The sequence below is a fragment of the Lissotriton helveticus genome, chromosome 6 (genome assembly GCF_964261635.1).
Source record: "Lissotriton helveticus chromosome 6, aLisHel1.1, whole genome shotgun sequence".
Classification (NCBI taxonomy): Eukaryota; Metazoa; Chordata; class Amphibia; order Caudata; family Salamandridae; genus Lissotriton; species Lissotriton helveticus.
In genome coordinates this window covers 1821450964-1821476375 of record NC_136067.1, presented here as the reverse complement: position 1 = coordinate 1821476375, position 25412 = coordinate 1821450964, and the positions used below count along the sequence as shown (strand labels likewise).

The 25412-nt window shown below is 51.9% G+C and overlaps 1 protein-coding gene across 2 annotated transcripts in view; it reads left to right on the top strand.

The window, feature by feature from the left end:
• The window catches only part of UBR2 (ubiquitin protein ligase E3 component n-recognin 2), a 1610484-nt gene that overhangs the window by 1534996 nt on the left and 50076 nt on the right, over positions 1-25412 (top strand). For both annotated transcript variants that reach the window (XM_078649714.1, XM_078649715.1), the window contains exon 46: positions 15501-15602. In XM_078649714.1, coding sequence (XP_078505840.1) covers positions 15501-15602 — 102 coding nt within the window. The remainder of the gene's footprint in view (positions 1-15500; positions 15603-25412) is intronic.

Sequence of the window (25412 nt, the reverse complement as noted above, 5' to 3'; positions counted from 1 at the left end):
ACCAGCTATGCCACCGCAGTACCACCTCATTGTCGGGCGATCACGTGCAACTTCTGCGTAGAGGAAGTTACGTCCCTCTTGGCCAGGGGGCCATCGAACGTGTTCCTGGGCCAGAAGTAGAATGTGGTTGTTATTCCCACTACTTTCTGGTTCCCAAGAAGGGCAAAGGGGGCCTGCGCCCTATCTTGGACCTCAGGGACATCAACGGCTTCCTCCGGAAGACGGAGGTCCTCATCCTCTGCTCGAACCCTTCAGCCTGGGACGACTCCTGGTGGCCGGCGGCACTGGGGGCAGCCCCGATACCCACCGACCACGCACGCAACCTGGGAATCATCCTCGACTCAACACTCTCGCCCCAGACAGTCGTCTCCCACCTCCAGACTACGGCCGACCTCCTGCACTTGCTGGGGTTCTCCATCAATGTGCCGAAGTCACACCTGAGTCCCTCTCAGAAGCTCCTCTTCATCGGAGCGGTTCTGGACTCAGCGCAGTTTCGGGTTTATCCTCCTGAACAGCGGGTTCGGGATATTCAGTCTCTGATTCCACTCTTTCAGCCTTTATCCCGGATTTCGGTCAGAATTACCCTGCATCTCCTGGGGCTGATGGCCTCCTGCATCCTGCTGGTACATCACGCCAGGTGGCGGATGCGGGTTCTGCTGTGGGACCTGAAGTTCTAGTGGGCACAGCATCGGGGCAACCTGTCCGACCACGTCCTGATCTCGGATGGCACTGCGAGACAGCTGCAGTGGTGGCTCAGGGACCGCGATTGGGTCAGTGGCAGATCCCTCTCCCTTTCCCAGCCGTAGCACACAGTAGTGACGGATGCGTCCCTCCTGGGGAACAGCAGGGCATTTCCCTGGTGCTTCAACACCTGGCAGGTTCACTGAACGCCAGGGCGGACGAACTCAGCCGCAGGTGCATGATGGATCACGAATGGCGTATTCACTCAGACGTGGTGCAAGGTCTCGTTCGACAGTGGGGATAGCCTTGGTTAGATCTGTTCGCCACCGAAGAGAACGCTCAATGTCAGCAATATTGCGTGTTGGAATTTCCAAGGCGGCACTCGCTAGGCGGTGCTATTCGTCGCATGTGGAGTTGCGGTCTGTTGTACGCCTTTCTGCCTATACAACTTCTGCCCAGAGTGCTGAAGTTCATGTGCGACGGGCCCAAGTCATTCTTATGGCCCCGGCTGGGCTCGAAGAGTTTGGTATCTGGAGCTACTCGGTATGACGATCGATTCCCCCGATCCGGCTGCCTCTTCGGAAGGATCTTCTGTCGCAGCAGCAAGGAACGGTCCGCCACCCTAACCTGTCCAGTCTCCACCTCTTTGCGTGGAGATTGAGCGGTGGCAGTTGATTACTTTTGACTTGCTTCCTGAAGTCTGTGATGTCATTCTGGCAGCCAGGCGTCCTTCCACTAAGTTGGTATACTCCTGCAGGTGGAATAAATTTGTGGCATGGTACACAGCAAAGGCCGTGGATCCCCTTTCTGCCCCTCTTTCAGAAGTTCTTCTGTTCCTTTTTTCTCTGGCCCAGCAAGGCTCTTCTCTGGGCACTATCAAGGGCTACCTTTCTGCTATTTCGGCCTTTCTCAGGCTACCTGAGCGGCCCTCTCTTTTCAAGTCCCCTGTTGTAAATAGATTCCTCAAAGGCATTACTCATCTTTTCCCTCCTATTTCTTTCGCAATGCCACAGTGGGACTTGAACCTGGTTCTTACATATTTAATGTGCGCTCCCTTTGAGCCTCTTCACAACTGTCATCTTCGACTGCTGACTTTAAAGACTGCTTTCCTTGTTGCTACCACCTCTGCCAGGAGAGTGAGTGAACTCCAGGCTCTTTCTTGTAAACCTCCTTTTCTATCTGTCCATCCTGACAAAGTTGTGCTCAGAACACGTTCATCCTTTCTCCCAAAGGTTGTCACTGCCTTTCACATCGGGCAGACCATCACTTTGCCCACCCACCTTCCTTCCGCCTCCGTATCCTTCCAGAGAGGAAGAGAGGCTCCACCTTCTGGACCCAAAACGTGCGCTCTCATTTTACCTGAACCGCACACAACAGTTCCGGGTGGATGACCAGCTCTTTGTTGGCTATGTTGGCGCCAAGAAAGGCCAGGCCGTGTGCAAGCGGACTATCTCCCGATGGGTCGTCTTGTGTATTAAAGCCTGTTATTCTCTGGCGAAAAAGGAGCCTCCCGTGGGGCTGCGGGCCCATTCCACCAAGGCGACGGCTGCCACTACAGCGTTGGGATGTGGTGTCCCCTTACAAGACATCCGTCAGGCAGCTACGTGGGCCTCGTTGCACACTTTTACTAAGCACTATTGCCTGGACAGCCAAGTGCGGAGAAACTGCTTTTATGGCCGGTCTGTTCTCCGGCACTTCCTGGTGTGATATTCGTTCGCAGACCCACCACCCGGGTTGGTATTGCTGGGGTATCTATTCTAAGGTAAGAAACCTATCACTACGTGTTTCTTTCAGATGAACATGGTACTTACCTTCGGTAACTATATATCTGTAAGAAACATTAGTTAGTGATAGATTCCTTACTGCTCCACCCATCTTCCCTGTTTGCGAACTGATTTCTAGGGTTAAGGTCATCCCTTTCAGGGCCCTAGTTTCAATGCACCAGTGGTCAGTGTAGGAGAGTGGGGTCTTGTGAGAAGTTGGCCTGATGTGCAGTGTTCACTATTCTAGTGATCACTATATATCAGTCCAAACAACCCTTATTGATGATTGGTTGTAAGTCAACCTTATAGACCAGCTATCCTAGTAGCATGGATACGAGCAGTCTAAGGCTAAGACTCTAGAGGGCGTGTTAAGCCAGCTGTTTTACCATCACATTACCCCTTGAACACCCAGTGAAAGGACACCACACAAGTGTTATGAAAATAAACAGTGTATTTATTAGAATCACAACAACCCTGTACTCTTTATGAGGACAGGGTGCTAGGCACACAACAAAACTCTTACGAAAATACTTAAGTTAGCACGTTATACACAAATGCCCGAGGGGCACGAAAAACCATATACTTAAAAAGTGGAATGCGAAATTACTAGCAGGTAAGTACAGTACTAATAGGCTTTGGAATCGCTAGGACTTGACTATAGGATCGTTAGATTACTTCTAGGAGGCCTAGGGGACTCGGGTGCAGAGTGTGCACTCTCACGCGGGATGCGGGACAAAGTCTATGGAAGCTAGTAAAGGCAAAGTTAGTGTTCACGGGCGAACCCGACCTGGTAGGAAGAAAACGACAGTGGATCCTGACCCTAGGATAGTGAGGCTATGCTGGGACACCGAAGTGCCGAAGTTACCTAGCCCAGGGGCTGCAGCTGCATAGGTCTGAAAAGACGTCGGGAATCTCGTTGCCGGACCAGGAGCCTGGAAGAAGGAAGTTGCTGGCAGGCGACCAGTGAAGAAAAGTTTGATGGATCCAAGCCTGGATCAAGGAAGAAGAAAACCTGAAAGCAGAGGGGACCAAGTTCTTGAATCACTAGCCAGTGATTAAGTGGGCACCAGGATGGCACCGGGCGAAGTCACCTCGACTAGGTGAGTGGGCGACGCTGGCTCTGCAGATCTCACGGACCAGGAGGCGTTGTCGGCGACCAGGATGGAGAGGCGAGCTGTCCCACGATGGATGAAGCTGTCGGCGTCGAAGTTACCCAGGATTGGGCAACAAGCCTTGGCTAATTCAAGCCCACGCGGTGGACTCAAAATGGCGTCTTGAGTGGACCAGGAGGGTACGGGGGGCTCCTCTTTTGGAAGGGAGCAAGGGCCAGCCTGGAGCAACCAGACCAGCAGCAGAAATGTCGTCGGGCGTCGTTCAGAAGGCCACAAGCCAGCGGGCTAGTAGCCAAACAACGCGGTGAGCAGCAAAAAGCAGAAGGGCCCCACGCAGATCGTGGAGATGCTGGGAGGCTGTACTTCGGTGCTGGAGCTGCTCAGGGTCGGGGCTTCTCGGACCCCAAAGCACTCACCAGGAAATTACTCGGCGGGCTTGCTGGAAAGAAGTCGTGCAGTCTTGAAGATGGCCGGTCCCTCGAGGTCTCGTCACACCCACGAATCTCAGCGTGACTGATGATGTAGGTAGAGGTCAGAGGTGCCAGGGAAGCCGGTTCTCGTCGAGCTGGGCAGTCTTGATCCGGAGGAGAGACTTGCAGCAGGCCGCAGTGTTCTTAAGATGGTGCCTGCGGATGCAGGGTGACTACTCCTTAGTCACAAGGGAGAAATCTTAGGAAGAAGTCTTGAGTTCCTTTCGTGGAAAGTAGTTTCAGGATTCAAAGATGATCTGATTTGGAAGGGGGCCAGTTCCTACCTTTATCCTGTAAAAAGGGGCTGGCACGCGACTAAGTCCTGCCCTAGGGGTGGGACTAGGAGGGGGGTGGTTACACCCACTTCCTTGGCGGGCTTTTCCCCAGCACAGGGTCTGGAGTGACCCTGGAACTGGTTCCAGCCAGCCTATGCACAGTGAGCACCGGGGTGCCACGTGCAGTCACCTTCCTCTAAAGCCCTGCCTACCTACAATACACAAAACCCTGTCTGGGACGGTGCTGGCACCGCCCCTGGCAGGAAACCCTCTGTCCTTATCTCCTGCTCTGGGAGGACTCCCAGCAGCAGGAGGGCAGACTTGTGTCTCGGTGGCAGCATCCATTTTGTGGAGCTGAGGCTCTGTTTGACTTTAACCGGGGTTAGGGGTTACATACATGTCGTGTCCCTCTAGAAGGGTGGAATGCTAACCCCGTCGCCAGAATTGGCGAGGGGTTAGTATTCCAATTCGTATGACACCTTACTCGACATGTTTTGATAAAGCGATACCAGAGTTGGCATATAACCGCGAGGATTATAATGCACTTAAGAGTATATGGTATGCGATATCGTGGAAACGGCTAAGGGATAGATCCCGAAAGCCGCAGACAGGCTCAGCTCATGCCAGAGCACCATCTCACACGATTCCAAGCACTCTGCCTTCAGGATTGTTAAGGCCTGCCATAGGAGTGACTGATAGGAGATCTGTGTGTCCATTTTAGGGTTAGATATAGGTATACTATATCTAAAGCAAAGGGTGATTACACCACCTTGCCCCAGCTGTCAAGCAGCCAGTTGTGTCAGATTTGGATGGCCAGCCAGGGGTGGCATAATACATGCTGCAGCCCCTGGTAGGCCCTGGGTACACCTATGCCCTGGGTACCTAAGGTACACTGTACAGGGACTGATAAGGTGACTCAGTATCCAATTTAGATATGTACCTAAGGTACATGGAATCCATTTTACAGAGAGAGCAGTAGGCCTGGGGCCCTGAATAGCAGGGTCCCAGGTCAACTAAGTCAGAAAACCAGCAAAACACCAGGCAAAAAGTTGGGGGCAACCATAGTCAGGGATCTACCTTCCTACAGGTCTGCAATCCCATGGCCACCCCAGATTTTTGCTTTTTGCTTCACTGGTTTACGACTTTCCCTGGCTGTGGGCCTGCTAATCAGACCCACAGCCTAGCTGTTCTCTCTCTAAATTGACAAGCATGTACCCTAGGTGCATTTACCAATTGGTACTGGGCCACCTTATCAGTCCCTGTACAGTATACCTTAGGTATCCAGGGCATAGGTGTACCCAGGGCCTACCAGGGGCTGCAGCATGTATTATGCCACCCCTGGCTGGCCACCTAAATCTGACACAACTGGCTGCACGACAGCTGGGGCAAGGTGGTGTAAACACCCTTTGCCTTAGATATAGTATTCCTATATCTAACCCTAAAATGGACACATATATTCCTATCAGTCACTCCTATGGGAGGCCTTATCAATCCTGAAGGCAGAGTGCTTGGAATTATGTGAAATGGTGCTCTAGCATGAGCTGAGCCCGTTTGCAGCTTGCGGAACCAAATCCTTATAGCTGTTCCATGATAACGCTATACGATATACTCTTAAGTGCATTATAATCCTCGCCGTTAAATGCTAACTTTGGCATAGCATTATCAAAACATGTCGAGTAAGGTGTCATACGAATTGGAATACTAACCCCTCGCCAATTCTGGCGACGGGGTTAGCATTCCACCCTTCTAGAGGGACACGACATGTATGTAACTGTAAACCCCGGTTAAAGTTAACTCGAGCCTCAGCATCACAAAATGGATGCTGCCACCACAGACACAAGTCTGACCTCCTGCTGCTGGGAGTCCTTCCAGCAAGGGAGGCTCAGACAAAGGGTTTCCTGCCTTGGGAGGTGCTTGCACCACCCCAGACAGGATTTTGTGTATTAGGTAGGCCAAGGCTGAAAGGAATGAGACATGCCTGGGGCACACAAGGTGCCCTGTGCATACACCGGTTCCAACCAGTTGCTGGGGCACTCCAGCCCCAGCTCTGGCGGGAAACTGGACAAAGGATAGGGGGTGTAGCCACCCCCCTTCCTGGTCCCACCCAGGGGAGGGACCTAGTCGTAGTGCAGCCCCCTTTAGCTGAATAAAGGTAGGAGCTGGTCCCATTCCAAGTTAGATTACTCTTGACAACTTCCACGAAGAACTCTTGACCTTCGACCTCCTGGACACCAGAAGACTGAAGAATCTCCCCTATGGTCAGGGAGTGACCATCCTGCTTCGCAGGCACCATCAAGCTCCTGTGCGGTTTGCGGCAAAGTCCTTCCATCCCGGAATCCGACGACCCAGCTCGACAAGACCCGGACCTCCAGACCTCTCTGACCTCTACCCACATCCACAGCACAGCTGGGACCCGTGGGTGCGACGAGCAACGTGGAGACGGCCATCTAGAAGAAACCTGCACAGCGCTTCCAGCACGACCCCCGAGGGCCCCTCGAGTAAGTGCATTGGGGACTGAGAAGCACCACACCGACGCAGCTCCTGCACCAAAGACCAGCCCCCCAGCATCCCTGTGATCTGCGTGGGGCCCTTTTGCCTGGTTGCTGCCCTTCCTGTTGTCTGGTCACTTGCCGGCTGGCTTGTGACCTCTGAGACGACGACCCAAAGATTTCGACACTGCTAGTCTGGTCCCCCAGACTGGCCCTTGCTTCCTTGTGAAAGAGAAGCACCCTGGACCCTCCTGGTCCACACAAGACGCCATCTTTGTTCCACCGCGTGGCTTGCATTAGCCAAGGCCTGTTGTCCAGATCGACGATCCGACACCGCCAACAGCAGCAGACTACGTGGGACAGCTTGTGCCTCCAGCCTGGTCGTGAAGAACAGCTCCTGGTCCGCGCAGCTACAGAGAGAAGCGACCCTTCCTTCACCTGAACGCGGCGACAGCATCTGGTTCCCTCCTGGTTCCAGCACCGTCACTGGCTAGTGACCAAGACTCTGTCCCCTTCCTTTTCAGGACTTCCTTCTTCCTAGTTCCATCCTTGGAACCACCGGACTCCTCCATCTGGCTGCCTGCCAGCAACTTCTTGTTTCAGGCATCACCGGGATCAACGCAGCAAACCCGACACTACTTCAACCCTATGCACCCGCAGCCTGTGGGTTAGGTAACTAAAGCTTCTAGGTGCTGAAGTCTGTGTTCACTATCCTAGTGTCCAGGTCCACTGTTGTTTTCCCTCCATCCAGCCAGGTTCGTCCGGAATCCGTAACTTTGTAAACTGTAGCATCCATAGACGTTGGTACGCATCCCGCGTGAGAGTTTCCACTCCGCACGTGAGTCCCGTGGGCCTCCTGCTCCTTACTTACCTAGTTCGTAGCGTAGTCCCAACGATCCTCCAGCCTCTGGATCTCCTTACAGTATTTTCCTTCCTCGCATTCCATTGTTTTGAGTATATGGTTTGTCGTGCCCCTAAGGCACTTGTGTAAATATTGTGCGAACTCGTATTTCTTTTGTAGTATTGTCATGTGCTTAGCCCTCTGACCTCATAAAGAGTTCAGAGGTGTATGTTCGTTAATAAATATCCTTTTATTTTCATAACAACCTGTGTGGTGTCCTTTCATCTGGTATTCAAGGGGTTATATTGTGGTAAAACAGCTGGCTTCACATGCCAAAAGAGTTTAGCCTAAAGACTGCTTTTGTCCACGCTACTAGGATAGCTGGTCTATCAGGTTGACTTACAACCAATCACCATAAGGGGTTGTTTGGACTGATACAAGGTGATCACTAGAATTAGTGAGCATCATATATCAGGCCAACTTCTCACAGTCAGTATCTTGCATGGCTCTGCATTCCTGGCGTGGAAAGTCGTGTACAGAACTGACGTCAGCGCGCGAGGGTGGCGTCTAAGTAGCTGCCGCAACGTCATCTCGGCGACCACGACGCCAACGACGTACGCGGAGCCGCACAACGCCACCTTCCGACGCGTAGGGGTACTGCTAACGAAAACTTTCCGGATCCAGTCGGACGCCTGGAGGTAATTCTAAGGTAAGGAATCTATCACTAACTAATGTTTTTTACAGATGTATTGTTACCAAAGGTAAGTAACTTGCTTGTTACTTTTGTAAACCCGCTTTTAAGGCCAAAAATGACAGATGAAAACGTCAACTATATATATATTTTCCTGCTTAGTTTTATTATTTTTTATTTTAATGATTAGCGTCTTTGAGAAAAACATGAACGCTCTGCATATATGACCCCTAGCTGAATTCGGAAATGAAATTGTATAGGTTTTCTGGATTCGCCAGAGGGTTTCATTCCTGTTCCCATTACAAACTGCAAGTAGGTAGAGACTACAAAAAAATAGGAAAAATCGACTGCAATATAAAAGCTAGCATTGTAAATGCATTCGGTTTTGCTTATGTGATTAATAATAAGCTGTTTTTTGTTGTAAGTTGTAGCTTGCTGAGTAGTTGTACAATATAAGTTACAGAAACTCTGTAAAAGTGTTATAACGTGTATGTACAAAAAGGCAATATATTGTGCTGTTACTAGTGGTATAGTGCGGGTAAGTAATAGCAAAGTTTTGAAAAATGAAGACGGGAAATAATAGAATTAATGTAATACCAAAATATGTGTTTAGAGGAGTTTTGGCTCCAGTGGCACTACACCTGCTGCACCATTCAAATCATGACCATATTGTCTGCTAGATAAATGCACTTGTGCCTGTCTTATTTAGTCGTAAACTTTAGCAATAATCTGGGTTTTGTGGGGTCCCTGTAGCTTTTGGCCCCAGAGCCTCTGTACCTGCTGCCCCATTCAACTCAAGTCCCTTTTAACTGCAAGATAACTGCAATTGTGACTGCCTGTTTAGTAGTCAAAAATAGCAATATTATGTGTTTCGAGGCGTCCTGACAAAGTTTGGGCCCGGTACTACTGCGCCTGCTGCACAATTCAAATCATGACCCTGTTGTCTGCAAGGTGACTACACTTTTAGCTTGCCTGTTTAGTTGTACAATATAGCTTAACACTTGTATATTAAATTTCTTATCTGATAGAGACTACTAGCCGCAGATTCCTTAACGTAGAATTATCCTCAGGCGTGAGACTGGATCTTGAAAAATCTTTGCCACAGCATCTCTGCGCGCCGGGGGCGGTACCACGTGACTCCACTCTGACGTCGTCCGCGGACTTGATGTCAGCGAGGTCACATAAGCCCCACCCCGGCGTGCTGACGTCAGTTTCCTTGGATCCGGATTGTGTCCCTTGTCCTGTTTTCAGTCCTTCTTTTAACGCTTTTGCGTTGAGGAACAGTGTGCAAATGCCTTCGGGTTTTGAAGACGTGTACTTGTTGTACGCGTCACATGTCCACACCGGACCCTCACCCTATCTGTATGTGGTGTTTGGGCGAGCAGCATGATTCTACTGACTGCAGCGCCTGTCACCATCTCAAGCCGATGTCCCGGCGGGAGCGCCTGATTAAATTGCTTTTGGTCGGCTTGTCCAGATCGGTCTCGTCTCCGCGTCCATCCCTTACCTCGGAAGGGTCCAGAAACCGCTGATTCCAACTGCGGCATCGTCCTTCACCGAGGCCCCAGGGGCATCGTTCGCCCGCCGGTAAGTCTTTCAGCTTGTCACCGAGGCCTTGTCCTCGTTCTGCAGAGGGCGCGAGTTCCCCTCGGGACATGCGCCCTCGGCTGTGGCCACCCTATTCGCCGTTTCCTGGCGTCGGGGCGACTAGGGCCCAAATGAAGGTCTACGCTACGGCTCTGCAGGCTTCTTTGGGCCCCCCTCCTCTTCCTGAGACGTCCGCGGATCCCTTGCCATGCGCGGGGCCTTCCGCAGAGTCGCCAGCGGCTTCCTCCTCGGTGCCGACGAGTTCGGCTTCAGGTTCTGGGGGTGTGGTGTCGTCCAGGTGCGGGGCTCCGGGGTTCCCCTCTTTAACCCACGGCATCCCTGCCTGGCCGAAAACTCACGGTTCGTCCCCGAGTCCCCCTCGGTCCTCTGGGCAGGCGGCTGCCTTACCGGAGTCCGAGCCAACGCCGTTCCGGCGCCAGCGGCTTTCCTCCCCAGCCCTGGCGGCGCCGCGGGTCATGGCCGGGGTCCGGGGCGCCTCCCAGAGTGTCTCCCGGTCCTCTACCGAGGCGGCTGACTCGTTGGAGGCCGAGTCGGTGGCTTTTCGGCACCATTGATTGCCGCCCCGGCTCCGACCCTGCCCCATTCTCCTAGGACGCACGTGGTGGTAGAGGTCGACTCGGCGCCCATGACTGCCGCTTCGGCGCCGATCAAGAACGCACCGGTGCCTATGGCAAACTCTACTGCTCCATCCCGGCGTCGGGTCCTCGACTCGTCTCCGGAGGTCCCTTCCTCCCCGGATGTTTGTCATCTCCTTGTCTCCTCTTCACCAGAGACTGGACGCTGCGTTGTTGCTTTTTCCCCAGCATTTTCCAGGGAGGGCTGTTCGCCGTCTCCGCGGCCACAACCTCCGGACCCTCTCTTCCACAACTCGCTGTTGGTGGTCCTGCAGGCTTCTCTGCCTTCTCCGGAGGCCCCTCAGGCCCCTCACTCGTCCATGGATCTTTCATCCTACAGGGGCTGGCCGTTTCTCCCACCAGCTGGACTCGGGGATGGGCGGCTTAGTTTACAGCCGTCGTCCACGGAGTAGTTGCTTTCTCCCCCGCAACGCCCTACGGAGGCGAGTGTAGCCTTTGTCCGGGCCATTTCCACAGCCGCTGGCATTTTGCACATGGGCAACCCGGTCACCCATTCCCTTTGGACCATTTGTTGGAAGTTCTCCACCAGGGCTCTGGTGGAAGGGAGCTGCTTCTTCCATTTGAAGCTTCACTCCACAACTCTCTTCTGGGGGCCTGGGGCGTAATGCCACAGGAGATCCAGTGCCTCAGCCGCTCCTCCACTGCCACCATCTTGCTCCGCACGATCCAGTCTGCCTTTCTTTCCACCCTTCTACCCAGGGCCTCCTTGCCTTCAGAGTTGCTCCCTCCGTCACGGGAGGCCCGGTGGTTGGATTCCTGGGGGCATAACATCTTCGCTTCCACTAGTGCTGCTTTGAGAGCGCTCAACACACTCTGTGTGTTGGCCAGGGCTACCTCCAGCCTGTGGGACTCCGCGGAGTCCCTTTTGTCTTGCTCCTCACAGGAGGGTCTCTGTGCTGATTTTCGGCACCATGTAGTGGATGGTCGGGAGTTATCTGCATTTATTCTCAGTTCAGCCTTGGATGTTTCTGATTCTCACAGTCGTGCTATGGCAAGTTATGTGGCTCTCCGCCGCCATGATTTGCCAGATGGCTTTTTTCCGTAGAGTATTAGAGAGCGTCTTGTTGACCTGCCTTTTGATGGGGTTCTTTTGTTTAACACCCACGCGGACTCCGCCATTCAACGGCTCCTTGCGGGGCTCCGTCCTCCTCCCCCTCCGTAAGCTTTGGCTTGTCGGTCCTCAGGTGCTTTATGGGAGACGTTTATCCCACCTTTTTCTTTGGGCCTAGTGTTCTGTGTGGCTTGGTATGCCTACAGGGTCCTTAAGTTGGCCCCTCTGTACTGTTGGCTGCTGGTACAGCCCTTTGGCCTTGTGGTGTGTGTTTTGGCTGTTGGTGAAGCGGTATAGGTCCATAGGTGGGGCCATCTGTATATTTTTCGGCTGATTGGTAAGCCGTCTGTGGTACTACCCGCTGGTCCGTTATGTTCTTGTCCTCTACTGCGGGGTTTTTCCCTAAGAGGTGTTCCCATGTTTTGTTTCGGGACGTGCCATCCCCTAGGTGGGGTACTTGTAGCTATTGTGTAGCTCTGTCCTCAGCTGGGAGGGTGTGTACACCTTTTCAGGTTCCTCGTCTTTCCTGGCGTCACTGTATGCCGCTTAGTGCAGTCTTTTTTTTTTCTTCTGTCTTGTCGCGGCTTGCGCTGCTCCAGGTTCTGTCACTCGCAGTATCCACTAAATCGCCAGACCGACTTTGGCATGCCGTCTACGGCGTCGTGTTGTCCGGCCCCTTGCTTTGTGTTCCGGGGGACTAGGATACTCCTCGTATGCTCCTGTGTTCTGGTTGACGGCTTAGAACAAGCCCCTGAGCCGGCTTAGGGGCTTGTTCTGGGGTTCCCTGGCCTATGTATTCGTCCTGCGCTTAGCTTTTTCTGGGCGCACTGCTTCATGGTATTTGCCAGCTGCCGGCTGTGCACGCCTGGTCGTTATGGTCTGCCGCTGTGGGCCTTTGCTTGGACCTTTGTGCTCCTGCCCCTTGTTCTGCTGGAACTTTGCGCTACTGTGTCTTTCTTATCACGCCTGTGCTTCTTGGCTGTGGGGCCGTTCCTGTCTTGTCTGCTGCCTGTGGCGGATGCCCGTTCAGCTGTCCCCTTCGCTGTGTGTGTGTTCTCCTGCGACGGGCTCGGCCTCCATTTCCCCCTCTTCTCCTTGGAGTTTGGGGTGGTTCTTTTCTTCCTTGGTACTCCTTTGGCGCTGTCTGTCCCTCCGGGGTTTTCTGGCAGATATCCTTTGCACCTCGGGTTGGCTTGGGCCTTTCCTTCGCCTTGTTCTTGCTTACTTCTGCTTGGTGGGGGCTGGGCTGTCCTTCCTGTCCCCATGACACATCCCCTGTTGGGGCCCTGTGTTTCTTCCAAGTTTGTGAGGTTCTCTCGCAGGCCTTCCTCCCCTCTGCGTATGGCTAGAGTATCTATTCTAGGTTAAGGAATCTGTGGCTAGTAGTCTCTATCAGATGTACAAGTTACTTACCTTCGGTAACGATGTATCTGGTAGAGACGATTCTAGCCGCAGATTCCTTCACGGCCCGCCCTTCCTCCCCATTCTGCGAGGACCTTCAGCTTGGGATTTTTTTGCACTCGCCTCCCTCCGGGTGGCTTTGTCTTCTGCGAGTGTCCTCTTCACTTCCTCTCTGGGGGGATGCTTCATTCTGTTTTACTGTTCCACCCCTTCCTTGCTGGTACTTGGACGGTGAATTCATGTGTACTTCTACATCCCTGCACCCTGGTTATTCCAGTGTGGGGGCCTATTCTTACTCTTATCCCTATACATTGCTTGGGGTGTCTGACTCCTTTGCAGTCCTCTGAGTCGGGGTCTCTTGGCTGTACTTCGGCCTTTAGCTCTTTCCAGGGGATATGACTCTCCTTGATGGTGTTGTCTTGGGGTAATTTGTCGTTACTCCTCTGTTCCGGACTTTTTGCCCTTCACTGTTATGGATTGGGGTTGCAGACTTTCTGTCGTCTGCGGTGTCGTTTTTCACAGGCTTTCCTGCCTGCAGGGAGGATGTCACCTTAGCCTTGCGAGGTGGCTTCTCACTGCTCTTTCCCTTCTATGACTTTCAGTACCACAGTGCCTGGCACTTTTCCAACTGGTGCTGTTCCTCACCTTTCGTTTCCTCCCTTTCTGTTTCACTGCTTTTCGCACACTGTTCCCATACTCTCACAGTTTTGTTTGTGATGGCTCCGCGTTGTCGCGCTGAAAAGTTCTCAGAAGAAAACTGACGTTAGCGCGCCGGGGTGGGACTTATGTGACCTTGCTGACGTCACGTCCGCGGACGTCAGGGCGAGTCACGTGGTACCGCCCCTGGCGCGCAGAGATGCTGTGGCAAAGATTTTTCCGGATCCAGTCTCACGCCTAGGGATAATTCTACGTTAAGGAAACTGCGGCTAGAATTGTCTCTACCAGATACATCGTTACCGAAGGTAAGTAACTTTTACTTTAGCACACAATGTTTATTACAACACTTACAATTGGATCATAATGACCAAATAGATTAAGTGAAAAAATCAATCTGATAATGCCTACAAAGTGCAAAGAAAGGTACTGAGGCATGAATTGGAAATGCCACGAACATTTTGAGGCTAAAGCATCTGCTTTACAAGTAATGAAAAACAAGCATTCCAGCATGCTGTTAAAATCTGTCTGCTTTATCCATTGGAAGAGATCTTATCTTGACAGTGAATGGGGCTTAAACAGTGTGAACAGCTTTCGTAGAAGCATTGTAAATTCGTGTAGCCAGGGTATGTTAAGAAAATAGGTTCCACACAAAAGCCATTGAACACAGTAATTCGGAAATGGGAACTGATAAGAGCCCCCTTTTAAATTATATTAAATACAAGAGATTTCACAAGCACAGGAGCGCTGTGCAGGCAAAACCTAAAAATGCAAAGCTGATAAGATGGTGATCTTAGCTTAGCAAACATTTTTTCGGGTCCCTGTTTATGGAAAAATATAAGCTTTCTTGCACAGCACCTTTTCCAATATTGTTTTTAAAAAAAGAATAATATCAATGTTGCTATATTTTGGATCTTTTTTCAGCACCGTTTAAGAAATCCAGAATCACTGTGTATGTTTAGAATCCCCATCATGTTGTGAAAATAGGATGCAAATTTTGCGTGAACACCTTTTGTGTGGGCAACATTTATGAAGGCTTAGGTACAAAGTGCTTAAACATCACAAAAGGGCTCACCACTGGTGGTAGAAAAGCCTCAGCATTTGGGGATTAATAATATGAATGCTTCGTAGCAGGAACTGTACTTGGAACAGATATTTTTAGTTTTAAAATACATCGCATAAAAATAATATTTCATTGGTGGCTATGAATTACTATCACCTAAAGACATAGGTTGAACACAGACCTAACAAAATGTTAGATTAAGAATGGAAAGTAAAAAGCATAACAAAGTATTGATTGACCCGCCACTCCTGGTACTGAAGTGCACTTTTTGTAGGCAGGGGTGCACATGTAATCAGGTGAAATTGTGTCACTCACCTTGTAAGAAAGCAAATGACTGAATCCTGAACCCTTGCTGTGGTAGAGAGAAACAGACCAGTTTATGACGAGGGCTGATCCAAAGCCCCCCTGTATTTAAAACATTTTAATTGCATGATGCTGGTTAAACTGCTAAAACTGTCACTGGGCCAGACCTTACAATGATGGAAAGCTTAGCATGTGTGAAGAAGCTACAATGAAGAACATTAATGTTTGCCAATAATTGGATGACTTTTGGGTTCAGATGAAGCACTGTTAGAAAGAAGCGATTTACTAAATGTCATAAATGTAAAACCTTTGCAGAACTGGTTTCTTTTTTTGTTTTAGGAAATTAATAAATGTTGGTGTTTTATGTGCCTGACGCAGGACAATCTTATTTCATTTAGTATTATTTGTAAGCTTTTACTGTTAGTATAAACTTTATACAAGAAAGTGCTTTCTTTTCATACAGAGTCCGAGAATGTCAGGTGCTATTTCTAGCTGGCAAAACTAAGGGGTGCTTTTACGCTCCTCCTTATCTCGATGACTATGGTGAGACTGATCAAGGACTCAGGTAAGCAACTTTCAAAAATGTTTATATAAATGCAGTACTCCTTTCAAATAAAAGTATTAACCTTTTGATGGTCCTGAACAAAACTACGAAGTTCGAAACAGGTTATATTACCTACATTGAAATAAGAGTATATTAACCAAAAATAGGCAGTCCTCTTTAGTTATATTAGATTTGAGGATGGATTCAAACTATTTGCATATTACCTGGAAATGCAAACAGCATATTGGAAAATGTGGCTGTGTGGTGACTGAGTATTTTAAAAGCATAAAGAAAAATGACTGCTGCTATTTACACAAGTTTTCTAATTAACTAGTTACCCCTTAATTTATTTTTGTCTAATAATATATACTAACTGATACAGGAAGCTTTTTTTTACATCAGTAGATGCGGGAGAGGGTATATGGTCACTGAGAAACGTATGTCGCTGTGTGTGGCCAATTAGGCCAATCATGGAGCCACCTTATGGACAGGATAGCAGTTCCTTTAACCCGTGAGCCATCAGTGCTAGGATCCTGGTGTTTACCTTGGTGTTGGATTTTCTTTAACTAACTTTATATTTTTTTCAGTTCAACCCTCTGAACTGTTTTTGCAGTGCTCTGTTACCTTTAAAGTTCTACTTCACATCTGGTGACAATGGCAGAGATCAGGTATGTGTGTCCAAACCTCGTTATAGGTATTTGTGGTGCCTGAAGTTGGTGTCACAACCCTAAGATCTGCTCACTAATGTACTGAGAGGCCAAGCTGTACCAGCTTCATGGTCGTAAGCCTTCTTCCAAATGATCGCATAATAATTAGACCCTGAAGGCCTCTCCTGTCTTTTGCTTACAAAAAATAAAATAAAAACATACATTAGGAAAGCTAACAGGTCTATCTATAATGCAATCGTACATTCTAGCACATGTTTCAGAAGCTTCAAAGCTTGAAGGTCACCAGAAGAGGGCGCTGGATTCGGTCAGTGCCTGAAGTGATGTCAGATATCTGAAAGAGACTATTAGTTATAGATTCCTTACCTTAGCATTATCCCAATAGTACCCCTGCGTGTCGGAAGGAAGCCCAGGCCGTGCTCGCCACGCTGTTGCTGAGGGTCGAGACGCAGCAAAGTTCACCATCCGGTGTGGGATGGATATCGCCGACTCGTTGAGTAAGGCCACCAGTTGCCAGTGGGCGGCAGGATCCGGCATCACCTCCCCCACTGGCACAACATCACGTTGGACAAGTGGGTTTTGCATATAGTCTGAAGGGGCAACTCCCTCCTCTTCGAGACTACCCCTCCCTCCATGCCATCAACCCTCCATCGCATGTCGCAGGATCACTTGGCCCTTCTCCGTCAGGAAGTTATGGCTCTCTTGGCCAAGGGAGCTATTGAGCGAGTCCCTGTGCCAGAAGTAGGTTGTGGTTGTTATTCCCACCACTTCCTGGTACCCAAGAAGGACAAAGGCCTGCATCCTACCTTGGATTTCAGGGACGTCAACCGCTTCCTCCGGAAGCAGAAGTTTAAAATGTTGACATTGCCTCAGGTCTTGTCTGCCCTCGACCCAGGAGCCTGGATGGTAGCATTGGACTTGCAGGACGCTTATTTCCACATCCCCATACATACGGTTCACAGTAGGCCACAAGCATTTTTTCAGTTTACCGTGCTCCCCTTTGGCCTTACTAGCGCCCCTCGGGTGTTCACGAAAGTGACTGCGGTAGTTGCAGCTCATCTGCGCAGATCAGGGGTTATAGTCTTCTCCTATCTCGATGACTGGCTATTGAAGGCGGGCTCGCCCCAGGCTGTCGTCTTACACCTCCAGACTACGGCATTTGCTGGTGTTCACTATCAACGTGCCGAAGTCACACCTGATTCCCTCTCAGAATCTCCTTTTCATCGGAGCAGTTCTGGATACAATTTCAGGCTTATCCCCCCAGCAGCAAGACCGGGATATCCTGGCTATGATAATGTTTCAGCCTCTATCCCGGATTTCAGTGAGAATGACTCTGAGGCTGCTGGGCCTCATGGCCTCCTGCATCCTGCTGGTAGATCATTCCAGGTGGCAAATACTGGCTTTGCAGTGGGCCCTGAAATTCCAGTGGGCACAGCATCACGTGAATCTTTCCGATTGTGTCCAGATCTCAGAGGGCACTGCACACCAATCGCAGTGGTGGGTAACGGACCGGGTTGGGTCTACGCCAGATCCCTCTACCTTCCCCAACCAGAGTTCACATTGGTGACAGATGTGTCACTCCTGGGATGGGGAGACCACCTGGGAGAGGCAGGGATCAGAGGCCTCTGGTCTCCGGCGGAGTCCGGCTCCACATTAACCTTCCGGAGCTCTAGGTGATTCGTCTTGCACTGAAGGCATTCCTTCCTTCTGTCAGAGGAAGGGTAGTTTAGGTGTTCACGGACAACACCACCGCCATGTGGTACTGCAACAAACTTGGCGTGGGGTCATGGACCCTATGTCAAGAGGCTCTTCACCTTTGGACGTGTCTGGAACATCAGGGTATGTCCCGGGTGGTTCAACACCTGGCAGGTTCTCTGACCGCCAGGGCGGACAAACTCAGCCGCCGGTGCATGATGGATCACGAATGGCGCCTTCACTCTGAGGTGGTGCAAGGTCTCTTTCAGCAGTGAGGAGAACCTTGGTTAGATCTGTTCGCCACATAAGAGAACACGCAATGTCGGCAGATCTGAGACTTGGAATTTTCCAAGGAGGCACTAGCTCAGGGACGCTTTTCATCACAAGTGGAATTGCTTTTCCCTGTAAGGCACATCCCCACACTCCTCTGGGAACAAAGGAACCACAACGTTTTCCACTCTTTATGGTCTTGGGGCCGTACCTGCAGAGCTGGCACCATACTGCTTCAGTTCGGCACTTCGTTTCATCACTTATCAACCTTTATGTCCTTCACGATAGAAGCATGTCAGTGCTCAGGGGTGGCTCATTTTTTTTGGGGGGTAAATATGTTTTTATTGCAGGAAGCAAATAGAATCACATTATTGGCACCTGGCAGGTGATCTAAAGCAATGTCGACGGTATTGGTACAATATCTATACACGGCCATTCAGCCCACAACCCGGGGGTCGGGCGGCATGTGCCACTAGTTTCCAGTAAATATCCCCTCGTTCTGGCAGTGTAAAACAGGTGAACGAGAATAAATCTCTTCTGCTTTTCCAAACAACCCAAATGAAATACCCTCCCCTCCCCAAACAGTCTTACCCCCCCCCAGAGGAATGAATTGTCAGTCTTGATGGTACAGATCTCTGATGCTTGATGGAAGCAGATGGCGCTCCCCTTTCCCCCTCCCTCCTCCCCTCTCGTCATCGGCAATATAGTGTACGGTCAAATAGTATGTGATAAGAGACTTAGTCCTTCTTATTGGGTATACCTCTGCAATAGCATGTTATTGGGATCTAGGCTGTTCCTCATCGGCACTATCAGAGTCAGTATGTGTGTTATGGTCGCGCAGGGCCTGCACCAATGTCTCCCAAGCTTGCGCCGCCTCTAGAGCTCGCTCATCCCGTCGTCGCCTCGCCTGTTGGAATATCAACGTGCTCTCACTTCCTGCCCACTTGAGAAGTTCATTGCGCCACTTTGTGCCTGTTGGACCAACTCGCGCCTTCCAGTGTCTGGTGATTTCCCGTTTGGCCAGGAGCAACCCTAAATCGATAAATTTGCTAGAAATCTTATTTTTGGGGGTATGTGGAAACCAATGTAGAATCCCTACAGCTGCATCTATCTGCAACGATCTCCCAGTTACTTCGGACAACGTGTCTCCCACCAACAACCAGTAGGAGGTCAGCACAGAACAGGACCATAGCATGTGAAAAAGGTCCGCACCGGATGTGCTGCATCTGGGGCAGGCTGCCGTCTCCAGGGCGAAATATTTCTGTAGTTTCTCCGGGGTCAAATAGGCTCTATGCAAGATATAGAAGTGGACCAGTTGGAATCGGGCACTACGTGTGCCCTTCCAGGTCCGACACAGCAGCTGGGCCCACGTGGCCTCCGGGATTTCCTTCCCTATGTCAATTTCCCAGCGGGTCTTAAGCACCGTCAAGGGGGTCAGTCTCTCATCGATCATCCTGGAATATAAGCATGACACTGCTTTAACCGTTCCCGCGGACATCATGACGTACTGGCACGCCGCCGACAGTTGTGGTTCTTCATGACCAGTTTTCCAGTGTTCCTGGAGTGCCCTTGTGACCGCCGCGTGGAGCAAAAAATCGCCCCGAGGGACGTCGTATCGGTCCAGAAGCGCCTGGAAGGGCAGTAGCGTCCCGTCCTCCTAGAGGTCACCTAGGGTCTGTACACCCATCTCCTCCCAAGCTCCCAGTCGAGACCAGTCACCGCCATGGGGCAATGCAGTGAGCATTCCCAGCGGGATCTCCGGGGCATAGGTTCGCGGCCTTCCCAGTTTGGGATGTACTCGGTTCCAGCACGAGCGTATGGTGCATTCCTCCTGGGTGAGGTCCCTCAGATCGAGCCTCTGTTGCAGCGCAATATAAGATAAGACATGTCTGGGTATGCTACTGCCTCGTGTCTCCTCTGGGCCCCGAAACTCTCGCGCTACCTCCTGGGTATAGGTCTGTAGCTGGGCAGCTAAGTCTCAGGGGTGGCTCATATATGGTTCCAACTGCACTTCCAGTGCAGGGTGGAGTCAACGTGGTGGCGCACGATGCCACCTGCTGGCGTGTAGGAGCAATGCTGTGAAAATTCTTCAGGTATCAGTCTGGCACCTGGGGGTTTTCACAAGGTGAGGATTCTGTGGTTAGATAAAGTCTCCATCTGAAAGAGTGTTACCAAAGATAAGTAACTTATCCATGTAGGTGTTCATTCTGGCAACAATTTTCAATTTACAAATGATAAACCTAAACAAAAGCACTTACAAATATGAACATAGCAGCTGTCCTAGTTGGAGCTGCACTTCGGTAAATTCCCGAACAATCTAACATCCTAGATTGGAGTAAAGGCATTGCATTGATGTAAGAACTTTCAGTTACTTCAGTTCTGGCTTTCGGGACAAAGACGAGTGTGTCTGCTCTACTCTTCTCCTGCTCTGAGTGCAGAGCTTATGGTTCCTGCTTTTAATCACTTCTAAATATTCAGGGATGCCAAATCGTTTACATGCTGTGTACCTATTTTCCAATTTCTCAAGAGCAGTTGCATGACTACTGCCAACATATGGACTCTTCATAATGAAATATATGTCTACACTTTTCCATTTCGGCAGAGATGCATATATTGCACAGAAATTATATTTCAGTGGCAACAAAGCGCATAGATGAACATAATAAGGCCCCCAGTTGAAACTGTACTGTAAAATTCCAAAAAATCTTAAACCCTGGATTGTAGTAGAGGTACGGCATGAATTTAACCACTCTGTTACTCTGTGCTAATTCAATATTTCCACATTTTAATCACTTAAAAATATTCATGGGTGCAAAACGTCCCTTACAGACTTGTGCTCATCTTTTTGAATAAATTAGTTTCACTATAGTGACCTGCCTCTTTGACATTTTAATATCAGTCTTTCACAGCTCTTTTGAAAAGTAAAGTTTGTTTGAAAAACACACATTTTTCCAACTGTTCTATGCACTATTTTAGGTCGGCACCATATCTGAAAGACACATATCTGAAAGAAACACGTTAGTTAGATTCCTTACCTTAGAATAACCCCAGGCGTCAGACTGGATCCGGAAAATGTTGTGTAGCAGTACCCTTGCGTGTCGGTTGGCGTTGTCTGCGGCTCCGCGTCCGTCGTCGGCGTCGTTGGCGCCGGGATGACGTTGTCGGAGTACTTAGACGCCACCCTCGTGCGCTGACGTCAGTTCTTCTTTTTTCCGCGCCAGCTAAGCGCAGGTCCGGAGAAATCAGTACCTTAGTCATTTTTTGACTAAAACTTTTTGATCTTTTTGATCTCTTCTTGAGTCTTCACGACTCTCGGTGCCGGTAGGAAATTACCGGGTTCAAGCCCTATACCGACTGCAACCGACTGATGTCCGTTACCGATCCCCACCGCCGGTGCCTGTATTGCCTTGGGGCCGACCACAACGACCGGTCAAGGCCCGGCAGTCGGGCACGACGTCGAAGGCCAGGCGGGATCGGTCCCGCAAGCGCCTCGAGCTCCAGCAGTCGGCCCCGTGCCGCTCAAGGTCCCGGTCTAGGAGGGGGGTCGAGGGACAGGTCGCGGGGTCACAGTCATCGAGTCGACACCATTAGTCGGGGTTCGCAGGTAAGAAGCACAAGAAGTCGGGGAGATGCCATCGCTCTTCTGACTGGGCGTTCGGGCGACACCGGCTCCGCCGGAGACCGCAGGCGCCGCAGCCAGCTCCATACCTGCCGGTCCATGGGCTGAACGCGACGCCGGAAGAGATCGAGACCTTCCTCATGGCCATGAGGTCCCTCTCTCCTCCATCGGGCCCCGCGGTACCTCCGGGCCCCGCGGCCCTGACTGGGAGTCCAAGCGCGCCGGGTGCTCCGGCCCCGGCGCCGTCGGGTGCTTCGGCCCCGGCGCCGTCGGCGACTTAGGTCCCGACGCCGCAGGCTCCCGCTGGATCCGGTTCCGGGTTGCCGCCGGTCGACCTCACGACCCCGCCGGCGTCGACCCCCAGGGTGTCGTCTCTGGCGCCGTCCCCGCATGACGCCGTCCCTGATCCCTCTCTTGGTCCGGATCCAGGGTCGGAATGGCGTCGACCGACGCCGCATTCGACGCCGGCTGAAGAGCCTTTCTTCTTTGATCCAGCTACATCCTTTGACCCTGAGTTTCAGGAGATGGAGGACGAAGGGGATTGGGAGGAGTCTGAGGACACGTGACACGTGAGTGTCAGTCCTTCCAAGACTGGACAGAGGAGCTAGGGGAGGCCCGTGGTCTTGATACCTCCCCTGACACTGGCTTTGTTTCCCCTCCTACCGTGGCTAGGGAGGAGGGGGCTGCTTATAGTGTGGTGCTGACACGGGCAGCCAAGGCCTTGGCGCTTGCGCTCCCCGTCGCTACTGTGAGGCCTAACATCCTCACTGAGGTCCTTAAGCCGCAGACTGGCGCTCCGGAGCCTTTACTGCTGTTGAATGAGGCTCTCATGGACGTCCTGTTGGGCACCTGGTCCAGGCCCGCTACAGGCCCCCCTGTATATAGGAACGTCGCCAGGCGCCACCACCCAGCTCCGGGCGACCCTAGCTTCCTGTCCACCCATCCCACCCCCGAGAGCCTCGTTATCCAGGCCTCTACTTCCCAGTCCGCATTCCCGACTGCACCCCCAGATCAGGAATCCAAAAGGTATGAACAGTTTGGTAAGAAACTGTTTTCATCCCTCTGCTGTGGGTTGGGGTGAGTAAACACTGCTTACCTTTTGGGCCGTTATACCCACTCTCTGTGGGATACGGTTGCGGCCGTGCTGCCAGAGTTTCCGGAGGGGGCCCGGGCAAAACTCGCTCAAGCCCTCGCGGGGGGGCGAGACGCAGCTCGGTATTCTATACGATGTGGGCTGGATACCAAGGACTCGATGGGCAGGGCAATGTCAACGACGGTGGCAGTTCGCCGCCACGCCCGGCTGAGGTCCGCCAACTTTTCGGCCGATGTCCAGAACCCCTCATGGACATGCCGTTTGATGGCAGCCACCTCTTTGGTGGCAAGGCAGATCATGCGCTTGAACGTTTCAAGGACTCCAGGGCTACGGCCAAGTCCTTGGGCCTCTCGGGACAGCGTCAGCAGCAGTCTGCCTTTCGCTCCTTTCGTGGCCAAGGAAGGGGCACCCCTTCACGTCAGGGGACAACGGCATGGCCAGCCCACATCCACTCCCGCAGCATCCGCCTCAAAGCCCTCCTAGTCCGAGCTTTCAGGCCCATTTAACGCAAGTGGGGGGCAGTGTCCGCCATCATCTCCTTCACTGGCGTACCATCACTCCAGACAGGTGGGTGCTGCAAATCGTCTGAAGGGGCTACTCCCTCCCCTTCGAGGCGACCCTTCCAGCCATGCCACCGCAGTACCACCGCGTGTCGGGGGATCACTTGCAACTTCTGCAAGAGGAAGTGACGGCCCTCTTGGCCAAGGGGGACATTGAGCGCGTTCCTGGGCCAGAAGTAGGGTGTGGTTGCTATTTCCACTACTTTCTGGTTCCCAAGAAGGGCAAAGGGGGCCTACGCCCTATCTTGGATCTACGGAACGTCAACGGCTTCATCCGGAAGGAGAAGTTCAAGATGCTGACTCTGGCTCAGGTCTTAGCTGCCCTGGACCCTGGAGACTGGATGGTAGCGTTGGACTTGCAGTACTTCCACATCCCCATCCTGCCGGCCCACCGGCATTACCTGCGGTTCATGGTAGGCCACGAGCACTTCCAGTTCACTGTGCTCCCCTTTGGCCTTACCAGCGCCCCACGGGTGTTCATGAAAGTGATGGCAGTGGTCGCAGCTCATCTGCGCAGGTTAGGGGTGCCAGTCTTCCCCTACCTCGATGACTGGTTGTTGAAGGCGGCTCGCCCCAGACAGTCATCAGCCACCTTCAGACTACGGCCGACCTCCTGCACTTGCTGGGGTTTTCCATCAATGTGCCGAAGTCACAGCTGTGTCCCTCTCAAAGGCTCCTCTTCATCGGAGCGGTTCTAGATTCGGCGCAGTTTCGGGTTTATCCTCCCGAACAGCGGGTTCGGGATATTCAGGCTCTGATTCCGATCTTTCAGCCTTTATCCCGGGTCCCGGTCAGGTTGACGCTGCGGCTTCTGGGACTGATGGCCTCTTGCTTCCTTCTGGTGCATCACTCCAGGTGGCGGATGCGGGCTCTGCAGTGGGACCTGAAGTTTCAGTGGGCCCAGCATCAGGGCAACCTGTCCGACCATGTCCGGATCTCGGGGGGCACTGCGAGACAGTTGCAGTGGTGGCTCACGGACTGCGATTGGGTCAGCGGCAGATCCCTCTCCCCCAACCAGAGCATGTTGTTGTGACTGATGCGTCCCTCCTGGGCTGGGGGTGCCACATGGGAGAGGCGGAGATCAGAGGCCTCTGGTCTGCGGCGGAGTCCCGGCTCCACATCAAACTTCTGAAGCTGCGGGCAATCCAGATTGTACTGTAGGCATTCCTTCCCTCTGTCCGGGGAAGTGTAGTGCAGGTGTTCACGGACAACACCACCGCCATGTGGTACTCCAGGGCGGACAAACTCAGCCGTCGGTGCATAATGGATCACGAATGGCGTCTGAACTTGGACATGGCGCAAGGTCTCTTTCAGCAGTGGGGAGAGCCTTGGTTAGATCTATTCGCCACAGAAGAGAACGCGCAATGTCATCAGTTCTGCCCTTTGGAATTTCCAAGGCGGCACTCGCTCGGAGACGCTTTTCGTCGCGAGTGGAGTTGCGGTCTGTTGTACGCCTTTCCGCCTACACCACTTCTGCCCAGAGTGCTGAAGAAGATCAGGCGCGACCGGGCCCAAGTCATCCTTGTGGTGCCGGACTGGGCACGAAGATACTGGTATCCCGAGCTCCTCAGCATGTCAGTCGATCCCCCGATTCGTCTGCCTCTTCAGGAGGACCTTCTGTCCCAGCAGCAGGGGACCGTCCTCCACCCGAACCTGTCCAGTCTCCACCTCCATGCGTGGAGATTGAGCGGCGACAGTTGAGGCCATTTGACTTGCCTCCTGAAGTCTGCGATGTCATTCTGGCAGCCAGGCGTCCCAGGCTTCCCTCCACAAAATCGGTATACGCCTGCAGGTGGAACAAATTTGTGGCATGGTGCACAGCAAAGGCTGTGGATCCACTCTCTGCCCCTCTTTCTGAGGTTCTCCTCTTCCTTCTTTCCTCTTGCCCAGCAGGGCTCTCCTCTGGGCACTATTAAGGGCTACCTCTCT